At 33.5% G+C, this 13,015-nt stretch overlaps 1 protein-coding gene across 1 annotated transcript in view; it reads left to right on the top strand.

The window, feature by feature from the left end:
- Window positions 1-13,015, top strand: part of PCDH11X (protocadherin 11 X-linked) — a 705,712-nt gene that overhangs the window by 499,166 nt on the left and 193,531 nt on the right. The window contains exon 5 of the mRNA XM_033405540.2: window positions 1,383-1,581. Within this exon, the coding sequence (XP_033261431.1) occupies window positions 1,383-1,581 (199 nt within the window). The remainder of the gene's footprint in view (window positions 1-1,382; window positions 1,582-13,015) is intronic.

Consider the following 13,015-nt stretch of genomic DNA (forward strand, 5'->3'; position numbering starts at 1 on the left):
TGTACCCTTTGATATGTATAAATTCCTTAAATAATTATCTCTAAATTGCATCTTTCATGCTACTAGTAGTTAAATGTTTTGGTTGATCTATTGTTACATAGCAAACTATCCTTAATCTTTGGAGCATAAAACAAAAATCAATTGTACTTAACATTTTTTAAGTCAGGAATTTAGGTAGTGCACAGCAGAGATTGCTATCTCTGCTCTACAGTGATTGGTATCTCAAATGGAACGGCTCAAATATCTGGAGATGGCTGGGATGGATGGCTCAAAGGAGACCATAAGCTATAATGTCCAGAATGGATTCTTTACATACATATTTAGCACTAATCTCGAGTGGTTGGAGCAGCTGGGCCTCTCTGGGTATTGTATTATACTTTCTTTTTATGGAGTTTTTCCACATGGGAAGCTTGAGCTTCCTCACTGTATGGCAGTCTCCAAGTAGTCAGACCACTTTCAACTCAGCTGATTTTCCTGAATGAGTATTCTAAGGGAGCAAGGCAAAAACTGTGAGATTTGGTTACACAGGGCCTCTCCATATTCATTGTGGTAGAAGACTACATAAGGGTCTGAATACCAAGATGTGAGGTCCATTGTCAGGGCTATCTTCAGAGACTAGCTACTACATGTAGCAATACCGCAAACAAAATTACTGCTACATCTGGTGGAGTTACCACACTATTGGATGTCATGAACCAAATCCTACATCTTTATATATTGGCATGTATAAGTTTTTTATATTCTGCTATAATTACTATAAGAGATGATCCCTGTAGTTTACTTTTATAATTATCAACTGTTATCCATACCAAGTAATTATTTTTATTGTTTAGAGTGTAGAATTGATTTAAATGAATTCCAATTCAAAATCTTGCCCTTAAGATTCTTTGAAAAGATGATTTGTAATTTTAATTTATAAGCCTACATGATTGAATAAATTTGTATTATTATTTACTGTTTCTGCCCACCAGAATCTTACAGATATAACAGTAAAATTTCATTATATTTATTCAAGTTTATTATTCAAAAAATGAAATCTTGTCAAATTATAGTTAAATAAATCCATGTTCAAATGATGATCAGAATATCCAATGTGCTCAAAGGTCAATATGGGTGACAGCCTCTTGCTTTAGAACAAGTTAACTTTTATTCTGCAACTGGATATGCCCTGTTAAAAAAATATAATAAAAGCAATTCTGCTGCCAGGTAAAGCAGGTTTGAACACAGAGCTGACTGTTCACAAAAGCCTGAAATCGTTCACAACTCAAGATAATATTAATGTGACTTCACTAGATAGCTGAAATAATACATTTTCTAAATTGGATGTATTAAGCAATTATTCAGATCATAGCTGAAACCCTGTAATTTTCTGTCTTTTTCAGTCCCAGCGGCGTGTCACATTTCACCTACCAGAAGGCTCTCAGGAAAGCAGCAGTGATGGTGGACTAGGAGACCATGATACAGGCAACCTTTCCAGCACATCCCATGCCCTGCCCCTTGGCTATCCTCAGGAGGAGTACTTTGATCATGCTGCACCCAACAACCGCACTGAAGGGGATGGCAACTCTGATCCTGAATCCAGTAAGTGATACCTCTCTAGTCCTGCAGTATAAATGGGCTTACTGTGTTTGAAAATCAAACAACTGCAGCCATAATAACATTGGCCATTTAATTATGTTAGTAACACATTTTCAAAAAGTAAAAACACAGAATTAGGTGGAAGGCATATATGCAGCAGTTTATCATTTTTGAAATATGTGATCACATCTACTTTGAAATTTACTATGAAATTTGAATAGCCATTTTGTTTAGACATAGAGTTTTCCATTTACCTATACATACATATGTATTTATATGTATATAATCAGCCAGTTTATTTTATTCATTTATTTCTGTACAGATAAAATATTTTTATAATTCATATAAAGTATTTTCTAGATTTTATTTTTAATCTTTAATAGAGATAAGAATCATAAACAATTAATTATTTTTTGCGGAAATAAGAGATCCTGACTCCAAGGTAGAAGAATTGGTCTGAGGTTTTCAATAATGTATTGAAACCACATGCCTTAAGCCATGTTACTATTTAGAAAAACATTTAGATTTGGTCTCCAGACTGAAGGTATTAAAGGATATATTTTGCACAATCCAAAGATGTTGAACTCTTGAAAAGGATCATGAAGTTGATACTAAATAGAGTTCATTAAATTTATTATCTTGAACATGTATCTTGAACATCACTACTTCCTCATAATTTTGGGAAATACAAAATTTGGTAAGATTATACATATCTCAGAAGATTCTTGTATTTGAAGAATTATAAGTTGCCTCAGGTATGTTTTATGTACATAAATCTGTGTAGGTCCAAAAGAGCATATATGTGATAGAGAAGAGTCATAGGTATAAAACAAGAAGAAAAAAGGGACCACATAACATATAAAATAAATATAAAATAGAAATTTTGTAAGGTATTTTGAGCATTATGGATTGTATAGATATATAATTTAAATAAACCTCCAGTTTTGAGAACAAAATGGCTTCCCCATCATTGTATTTTATTTATTTATTTATCCCAACATTGTATTTTAATCTCTATTTTCTAAACTCAAAAAACTAAGGGAAATGCATTGGTTAAAGATCAGAATGTAATCTAAGACTAAGCATACAGAACCAATGACAGCATAACAAAATTTTTCTCTCTACAAAAGTAGACACTGGATATTAAAAGTGTTTTCAATATAAACATTTTAGAGACTATTTAGACACCAAATTCAGAAAGTCCTAAACATCTGTCTCTTTATTTAATTTTATACTTAAAACAATTTATCAGCATTCATTCTGAGGATGAAAAATTCTTCCATAATATGCAATACTAATCTACCTTTCATTTACTTATGTATAACATGATATAGTGACTTCTGGTAGAAATACATGACTGTGACTATATCTTCTGCTATAATGAACTCAGAGCCAATTTCTAATAAGAATATGGTCATAAGTTACAAATATGCATTAAGCAAAGGTATCTTTGTTCTTTTTTACTTCATAAGTTATTATTGTAATTGTAGGCCTATCTCTGCCTTGTTAACGGATAGAAATATATAGATGAAATAAGCATCATTTTTATAAACTAGAGAGAATTGATTCCTTTGCGTATGATGTGTTATTAAACCCTTTTCTTAGAGGATTGTATAGCAACAATTAAAGAATAAACTCAAAGTAAGCATCCACAGTGTGGATCTAACCCTGAAATAAATTTTCAAGCCGAATGAGACTAAGATGGTATATTATTGATAGTAATAGGGGCAGAATTGGTATGGGCTAGAATCTATTATAAAACATTTAAGGAGCTTCCCTGGTGGCGCAATGGTTGAGAGTCTGCCTGTTGATGCAGGGGTCACGTGTTCATGCCCCGGTCTGGGAAGATCCCACATGCCGCAGAGCTCCTGGGCCCGTGGGCCATGGCCACTGAGCCTGAGCGTCCAGAGCCTGTGCTCCGCAACGGGAGCGGCCACAACAGTGAGAGGCCCGCGTATCGAAAAAAAAAAAAAATTCAAATGCAGAGTTCTTTACAGGACCACATTTTATTAGTAGTTAAGAGTGCAAGTATATACCTGAAACTAACATAATACTATAAATCAACTGTATTTCAATAAAAAAACTGCAAGTGTTAGTAACAATATAAGAGCTTTATTTATTTTTTTTATTTTTTAATTTTTTTTTGCGGTACAGGAAACATTTTTTCAGGCAAATTTGATATACTAGTATTGTGTTAATTATTCATCCGAAAAATTCAATGAGAAAATACCATTCAGTTTGTTAGAAAGAATAATAATAATGGTATATATATTTAAGGGGCCAGTAGCCGTTACTTTTCCAAAAGATGTCACAGAAAATCATCTAAATCTATAATTCAGCAAATGTTACCCATATAAATGTTAATTAGGTACTTTTGTTTGTTGCCAAATTTGACTTCTTAAATCCTCCGATATTTTTTTAAATGCATTTTTGAGCAAAGCTACACATCAATTCCCATACCACAACAGAAAGAAAAGTGAATGGCTGGGCTTCCCTGGTGGCGCAGTGGTTGAAAGTCCGCCTGCAGATGCAGGGGACACGGGTTCGTTCCCCAGTCCGAGAAGATCTCACATGCCACGGAGCGGCTGGGCCTGTGAGTCATGGCCACTGAGTCTGCGCGTCCCGAGCCTGTGCTCCGCAACGGGAGAGGCCACAACAGGGAGAAGCCAGCGTACCGCAAAAAAAAAAAAAAAAAAAAAAAAAAAAAGTGAATGGCATCATTTTGTTAATATTGTTATGTGAAACAAACAGGAAATGCATTCAAACTGAGAAAGAAAAGTTATGCTGCTTTTAAAGGTTAATTATCCACCCAGGCCAATTCTGTCTCAGCTGGCTATGTATTTGAAAGATAGTTTCCTAAACTGTGTTCATTCTTAGCCTGTATAGTAGTGTCAGTCCAGGGAGGGAAAAGTAAAATAAATAAATAATTTAAATCAGCTCAACAAACCTGAAGTCACGGATTTCGAAAGATAAACCAATCAGTATTTCTAGTATTTGTTCTGTCCCACCTGGAGGAAGGGACTGAGCTCAGTGCTCCTGGATTCTGAAGGTATAAAACAAATGTCTGCTAATTTTCATTGCATTGACAATAGACAACAACATTCAGCTTTATCCATCTATTGAAATAAAAAAAAAATCCTTCACATAGAGTAATATTTTTTTAAGCTAACAATAATATCAAATAAGTCACTTTTATCGATTCTCACAGGGAAATCATTGCAGTCATGAATACTGTCTGTGCCTACCAGCTTATTTTAGTCCCTGGTGTGTTATATAAATAATAGTGTATATAAATAGATTAGAAAGAATGGTTCCACCCAAGAGTTCAGCTGTCTGCCATTGCTTGGGAACGAATAAGGCACACTTGATAGTAGTTGTATACTAAATGAGCTTAGGCAGATATAAATAGTGATCTAGTGGCAGATGCTCTGTAATTTGTATTAATTTTATCACTTAAATTGACATGCTTTCAAAAACTCAATTTTTTTCTTTTCATACTTACGAAAGTTAAAATATATATCTTAATAAGAAAATGGGTGAAACAAATCCTACTGCACCATCCTATCATATCTAACTTTCCTATACAGGAAATGCAATCACCATACAAAGCAATCAAAAAGTGACATCTCATTTGGAGTATCTAGGCTTTGTGAAGTCAATGAAGGATTTATACTAGAGATAATCTAAAAAAAAAAAAAAGAGTCACAAAAGTCATGGATCAAGATGAAAAGTATACCTCTGAAGTTGGAAACTTGAAGACATTTACAGGATTCCATTTGGGTGACAGCCTTTAAGATGAGTGTATCTTTAGTATCTTAAATCTAATATGGATTAGATAGAGTTTTATCAGTCAAAAGCAGGCCACTCTAAGTAAAGCAATCTCTTATCTTGTCTTTTCTGTTTGAAAATGACAAGCACTAGAAGCTTGGCACAAGCTGCCAATTGAAAGCCAATGCCATAAGGTCTAGAATGTCAGTAAGCTTGAAAAACCACCTTCAGTGGCAGAGAATATGTGGCCTTCTCTTCACAGTAAGCCTTCCTTTGTGTCTAAATTTTTATTAGGCTACCTATACCACATAATAAAGTTCATTTGACATTTATATTTCTGTTATTTATGAGCCATGAGGCAGTTCTTTTTATGACCTTCTTCTGTCTTTCTTCTGCTTTTTTTTATCTTACTCTTACTTCTCACTTTGCCTATAAGACAAGAATGTTTGCCATGTGTTCTTTTTTGTAGTTCTTTGAAAGATAATACAATCAGTCATGCAAGATGCAACTTTGGGGTGACTTGGACTATTTAGTAGTATTAGCCATATACCAATTTCTTGTCTTAAAATAATTTATAAATTTTAATGAATGAGAAGCACTATAGCAATATATTTTGTCCCCATGACACTTTTAAATTGTACAGTAACTTGCAAGTCTCATAACTGCTTGCATCAACAGAACACTCGACAACTAGTAAGTTTATCAAGGAAATCATTAAATAATGAATAATTATAGATGATCTATCTTACTATGATTTCTGCAATTTGTTAATTTACATCTTTATCAAATGTTGAAGATTCCCAGTAGAGAATAGAAGTGACAGTGTTTGCTGAACCAATTTTTCCCCATTTTAATCAATAATCTTAGTAATTTTTGTCCCAGTTCCACTAAAATAAAAATAAAGTACATGATCATCTGGCACTTTATCAATCTTATATTGGAAAAAATGTGTAGGTTACATAAAAAAGTTCTTCTAAGTAGTATATATGAAATTAGCCTTTAAAAGTATATTTTTTGTCAGAAATTTCTTCTGTAATATGTATAGTTCTCAAAAGCAATGAGAAAACAGATGATTTTAAATATTACTTTGAGGTATCTATGTAAATCATACTTTTAAAAAATTTGGATATTGACTAATAGTTTTATTGTAATACTTCATTTTGTAATCACTATCCATGAAATATTTTTACCACAGGCCACAGTACATCAACTCATTTAGGCCATTATTTTGCATATTATAGGGTTCTAATTCAGGCACTGCAATTAACTAGCTATGTGGCCTTGGACAGGCATTTTAACCTTACTGAATCTTCTTTTCCTTAGCTAAAAAATAAGGGGATTATACTGATCTCTAATGTCCCTTCTAGGGTCATAATTTTGTAACTATTAAAATCGCAAAATGTACATGTTCAGATGTTGCCATTTATATAGTCTTTGAATTTCAGAGCTCTAAGGGACCTTAATGCCATTTACTCCAACTCCCTCATTATGCAAATGAGACAACTGAGATTTAAGCCTTTTAAGCAATAGCTTAATGTCCTAAACCAAGATTTAATGTTTATCATGTTCTAAACTAGAAGAGTCACTAATGTTGGTAAGCAGCTACTTTTTGTAATTTAAATGAAGCAACTTGTTGAGAATAGACAAGTATAAAATTTAAATATTTACCATCCCTCAAGGGGAATGTTATAATATATCCATATGGAAATATTTTTAATATATGTGATGAGGCCTTGTATTAAAATTTTAAAATGGTTCCCATTTAGTATCTTATACAACTGAAAGGCAATTGAGCAATATGGACTGATCATTTCTAAAATTACTATTAGTGCTAACCAATGAAAGTTTTATAGGGAAAATTGAAAACATGCTGAATCTTAATGATTGCTATGTCAGGAAACTAGCTAATCTTTACTATGATTATCTAACATACATAAATTTTGATTGTGTGTGTGTGTGCATGCATGTGTGTGTGCATACTACTTACAGAGCAAATTGGGATTAAAAATTAATTGTACAAAGTTAATTTCCTCTGAATAGGGTGAAAAGTACATAAAAAGGATCTCAGGGGGGTGAAACAGAATGAATATGTGAACATATCCCTCATCCTTTCTGCTGAAAACTCAACTCTTCCTCCATTCTGAAATTCCTGTCATTCTATCCTACTTCAATTTCCTGGCAGAATGTTGAAGTTATAATTAACAGGGAAGTGATTTTGATAGACTCAAGTCTACTGAGTTAATAGTGTGCCGTATAGTAAAAATATTTGGAGAAAACATTATAATAGTCTTTTATGGACACTGATCAGAACTGTAGATAAAGGCATGATAACTTTTAGAGCTATAAAGCAGCTGTACTCTGCTCAAACTTTTAAATTATGTGAAGAAGTTTGTCTTACCTAGAAAGTATGTTTGCTTTTATTTATACTAAATTGATGACATGGAAGTTAATCCTCTGGATTGAGAAAATCACATTGAAATTAAAAAAAACATTTTGAGAAAAATACTTTTTGGTCTTACAAATAGCATTATTTTTACAGCTCAAAATTATCTAAGCATGTAAAATATGATGATTTTCATTTGACTTTTTGATATTCTACTCCTATTTGGCTCATCAGCAGTGTAGCACAAGGCTCACTGGCACATTATCATTTTTGTTTTAATGGCCTAGTTTTCCAGGGTTGGGGTCAGATCAGATTTACTTACATGTAGATCTATGCATGGAAATTAATCCAAAACTGAATTGCACAATTCCTTCTTAATTGATGGTTCTATTCAACTACACCCTGCTTATCTCTTTTCGAAACATGTGTTCTCATAATGTATAAATACTTCTTGGCTTTGATTTGAAGGAGAAGCCAATTTTGCAGAGGCACGTACATGTTGTCTAAGTCATTTTAAAGAATGTAGCAAATTAATCTTTAGCAAATTATATGACTAAGTTAAATATTAACAAGAAATTCAGGGATTCTTTGCTTAATTCAAACTCCAGTTACAAGGATGCAGTACTCATCTGAGATGTTTTTGAAATATGAATGCACCAAAGGCCTTTTCAATTGTTGGATTATCATGCTTTTTATTGAGCTGTTTCTGTTTGTTTTTTCCTAGAGATCATTTTCTATAAAATGTAGTTTTACAAGTTTAGAACTATTACAAACATTGCAATACTAATGTTTTGTCCTCTTCTCCAGTGCTGATTCTGAGTTGAATTGGACAGGAGAACAGGATATATCAAAAACTTCACACAGGTATCTGTTTTTATTCAAGTAGAAAATTGGAATTTGGGGATTCAACCAGAAGTAAATCCAAATATTGAAATTCCAATGAAAAATCCCATCATATTGAACTATTAAGACTTCCCTTCTGAAAGAACTAGCCATTACCTTTTTGCAGAACAACTTAGCTTCCAAAATATAATATCTGAAATCCAAATATCATGAGGAAAGATTTTAAACACATTGAACCCAATTCAATACCCATGTAACTCTTTGAAATATCCCCTCAGGGTTTCAAAGGATATGAACTGTGGCTAAGTAAAAAAACCTTTCATCTAGAAAGATCCCATAATACCCAATAGTCTGAAATGAATCTGTCTATACATTATCACTCAATATAGGAAAAAAGCAGATTGCTTTTAGGACAGAGAGTGAAAGACCACGGCATAGGTAAAATTAATCACACATTTTAAACTGAGTTTTCTGAGCTGTTTCAGCAATACTATTTTTGCAAAAAGAAAGAAATATTGGAGCAAATTCAAGCTAAGACCTTAAGAGACTTTGATTTTTAAAGACATTGATTTTCTTTGTTTGCCCACTCCCAGATAGGTTTTTTTTTTCCTGAAATTGAAGAATTTTAACTCTCAGAAGATTAAAAAAATACATTAAGATGAAGTGCAGATATGTTTTGTCTTCTCCCATTTCTGTTTTAGTCTCACGTCTACAAGTGAGCCTAGCTGCTGTTGTAATATGTATGATTAAATAATTAGTTATGAAAAGAAGCATTCTAATGGGATGGGGCCAGACTACTTGATTAGACTCAGTCCTGCAACTCACTAGCAATATGACATTTGACAAGAAATTTAAGTTCCCTGTGACTCAGTTTTCCTCATTTTTAAAATGGCAATGATAACAGCTGTCTCACAGTATTGTTGTATTAAAGGAGTGTGTGCACATGTATCTGAGTATATACATATACTTAAAGCATTTTACAGGATTTTTTCTTGGGATAATGCATATTCTCACACAGTACTTTCCAAAGTTTCATGCACACACACCACTTGGAGATCCTGTTAAAATGTAGACACAGTAGTCTGGTGTGGGAAACTGAGGTTCTGCATTTCTAACAAGGCCCCAGACAGTGTCGATCCTGCTAGTCTGGGAACCTCACTTTGATTAGCAAAGTTCTAACAAATGTGTTGAGTAGCTGACCAAAATAGAGATGAGGGAGAGCAGTGCAACAATTAGCCATGATGAGTTAAGGCATTAAAATAACTCATGATGATCTGTGATAAAGCCTCAGTGGAGGTTCTGTTATATTTTAAGAAATATCAAAATTTACTGTATTGGAGTTTATATTGTATACACTTTGGGATAAATCTTGTACCGAAGTGTAGAAAAGCCTTCTAGATAGTTTTGAAGTGTTAGTATGTACTCACTTGGTTCTTCAACCAAAAGATTGTCTTTCCTTACTGTCTCTTCATACACACATAGGTACACACACACACATGCACATACAAGTGCACACATCTTATTTTTTTGACAATTCCAATTTGAAAAACAATATTCTATTTATATGTCACCATGTCATCTAGGTGAGGATAAATGCTCTTTTTATTCTAGGTGTGCAGCTATATACAGGCTCTCTATTTCTGGGAAACTTATCAGAACAACAGGGCAGAAAGGGCATTAGCAAAGTAGAGCACTAGCTGCACAGTCAACTAATCGACTCAGCAAACATCTTATATGCACGTGAAGTCATTAAGCTTCCCATTACACACAAGCTGATTAAGAATCCTTCTGGATCATTGCTCGTGTTGATGGTCTGATTTCTGTGAACTATTATCAGAATGGGGAAGATGAATAAAGAAGTCGAGAAAGTGGCAAAAAGTAAATGCAAAGAGACAGATAAGTTTCCTATTGAATGTGGGGTGCTGTACTGTTTTATTTGACTACTTTTGCATGTATCCAGAAGAGTCTGTGTTTTGTGTATGCCTATTGAATCATAAAAAGGAAATGTCCTGTTGTTAAACTCCTAATAGTTTTGAGAAGGCATATTTGCTTAGCAATTCAATGTGGATATATTCTCTGATAGGAACTTTGAGTAACTGCTCATTATGTGTGAGTTTTATTTCTTTCTTTATCTCATTGCTCACTAATATATCCTAGTTTAGTTCGAAAGAGTGAAGAATTATTGACTGATCATTTGTTCTTGCATCATGTTTTATTATTATCATTCATTTTCTTTGCAATCTTTCTCCGTACTCTCCCCCTCCTAGTTTGTTTTAGGAGGCTCTATGCCTCGAGTCTAATGGACATAAAATGAAGGGAAGTCTGTGATTTTAGTATGCATGATGCTTTCTGAATATAGATGCTGAGGGAAATTGTAGGCAGATGTGTTTTCATCTCTTATGGTATATGGCTTTTTCTATTCCACAGTAGGAATCAAAGACAGCCAAATTCTATTCAACATTGTGACTTATTTGAATTAAACCTTCACAGAGTTTAAAATATATTAATGATTTTATTTCAAATTGTTTTAGAATTTTCAAATTAACTATTAGAACTTTTCCCAGAAATGAATAGTTTAGGATCCTATCAACAATAGTAGCAGCAGCAGCAATAATAATCATACAGTCAAAAGTAAAATGTTCATGTTGAAATTTACAGAGTGTATACTCTTCTTTGTAAGTGGGTGGATTGATATGTTAGAAGGGGTAAATGGAGAATATGTTACTGCTGATTTGTAGATCAGGCTTACCCTCACACTCCTTAGGCATAAGTGCAAATAAGTATTCCTCCCCAGGGTGAGGATTGAACATACTGAAGATAAAGCAAACTAACTTACTCTGAGCATGAAGAAATAAAAAGAATACTTGCCATTTTTATAACTTCCCACCATTTTCAGAGACATAAACCATCTTTAATATTATGGTTTTTTTAACTTTTTTTTTTTTTTTTTGCGGTACGCGGGCCTCTTACTGCTGTGGCCTCTCCCGTTGCAGTCGGAGCACAGGCTCCGGACGCGCAGGCTCAGCGGCCATGGCTCACGGGCCCAGCTGCTCCGCGGCATGTGGGACCTTCCCAGACCGGGGCATGAACTCGTATCCCCTGCATCGGCAGGCGGACTCTCAACCACTGCGCCACCAGGGAAGCCCAATATTATGTTTTTATTGCATGAATATGGCAGCCCCATGTTTTTGCTCCATTACAAAAGCATTTCATTGTAAATCATGTTTCTTAAATGCTCTGTGCAATGCCTGTATTATATGAGACCAAGCCATTTTATTGGAATATTTTAAGGTGATTTATTGCAAGTAAACCCATGGCAAAATGTTATTTCTTAAAAAAAAAAGTCATAGGTGAGCACAAAAATATGTTTTTAATCAATGAAATTTCTTTTAAAGTATTTTATCTTGATATAAGTAAAGAAACTTCTGTATATCTGGAACACTGAATGCCCTATCAAGACTTCAGTTTGTGCTGATTTATAACAAGTAATTATCTAATGAAGACAGTGTTAGGCATGTGTGAAAGTTATTGAAGTAATGATTTGCCGTTTTGACAAATTACTGTAGATCAAATGATAATGCCTCATTTATATTCTTTCTCTTCTTTCTTGAATCTAAGTCCTTAAGCAAATATAGAAATGGCTTTTAAGGGAAATACTCATTTGCATGGAAAAGTAAATGGCCCTTAGATGGATACATGAATTAATCCTTAGTGTCCTATTTCAGTTACTCCTTCCTGTTTTTGAAGGAAAGAATAATTTTCTTATCAAATTAATAGATACATGTCTACTTGTATAGACATGGAAAGAACAAGGTTAAGGATAAGGGGGACAGAGATATAGAATCTGTCAATAACTCTTTGTGCCCTTAAAGAGGTCAGTTATTCTCTTTAGGCCCATGTCACATATTTGTAAAATAACAGGCTTGGAATGACTCTATAATTTTGTTGTTCAATTTTCCCATACACAATATTATATTCTGCTTAGGTAGCAATTTAAAAATTCTCTACTTTTTTCTGTTACATTACCTTAATTTGTTAATGTTGGATAATAACTATCACTAATACCTGTTATTCATCCCAAAGGATTGAATTTTAATTTTCTTTTTTAGCTAACAAAATAGTGTGCGGTGTTAAAAATATAATAACTTCAACATGAGGGTGAAATCTTTAAATACCTCAAAAATTCACCAGCTAAATACCTAGGAGAATATCTTACCCAGGTTAAGCCTTAAGGGAAATTCTAGTAGACCAGTAGGTATGATATAACTTTAGAAAATATTAGAGAAAATAAAGAAAATATTTTCAGTGATCACAGGCAGCAACAAAACATTTTTATTAAAATATCATTAAAGTATTCTACTATACATGTCGGTTTATTATCGATGATTCATAGGTACTGAATCAATCATGTATAAATTTAGGGAGATAGAAAATTTCATAGGG

This window comes from Orcinus orca, chromosome X (assembly GCF_937001465.1).
Source record: "Orcinus orca chromosome X, mOrcOrc1.1, whole genome shotgun sequence".
Lineage (NCBI taxonomy): Eukaryota > Metazoa > Chordata > Mammalia > Artiodactyla > Delphinidae > Orcinus > Orcinus orca.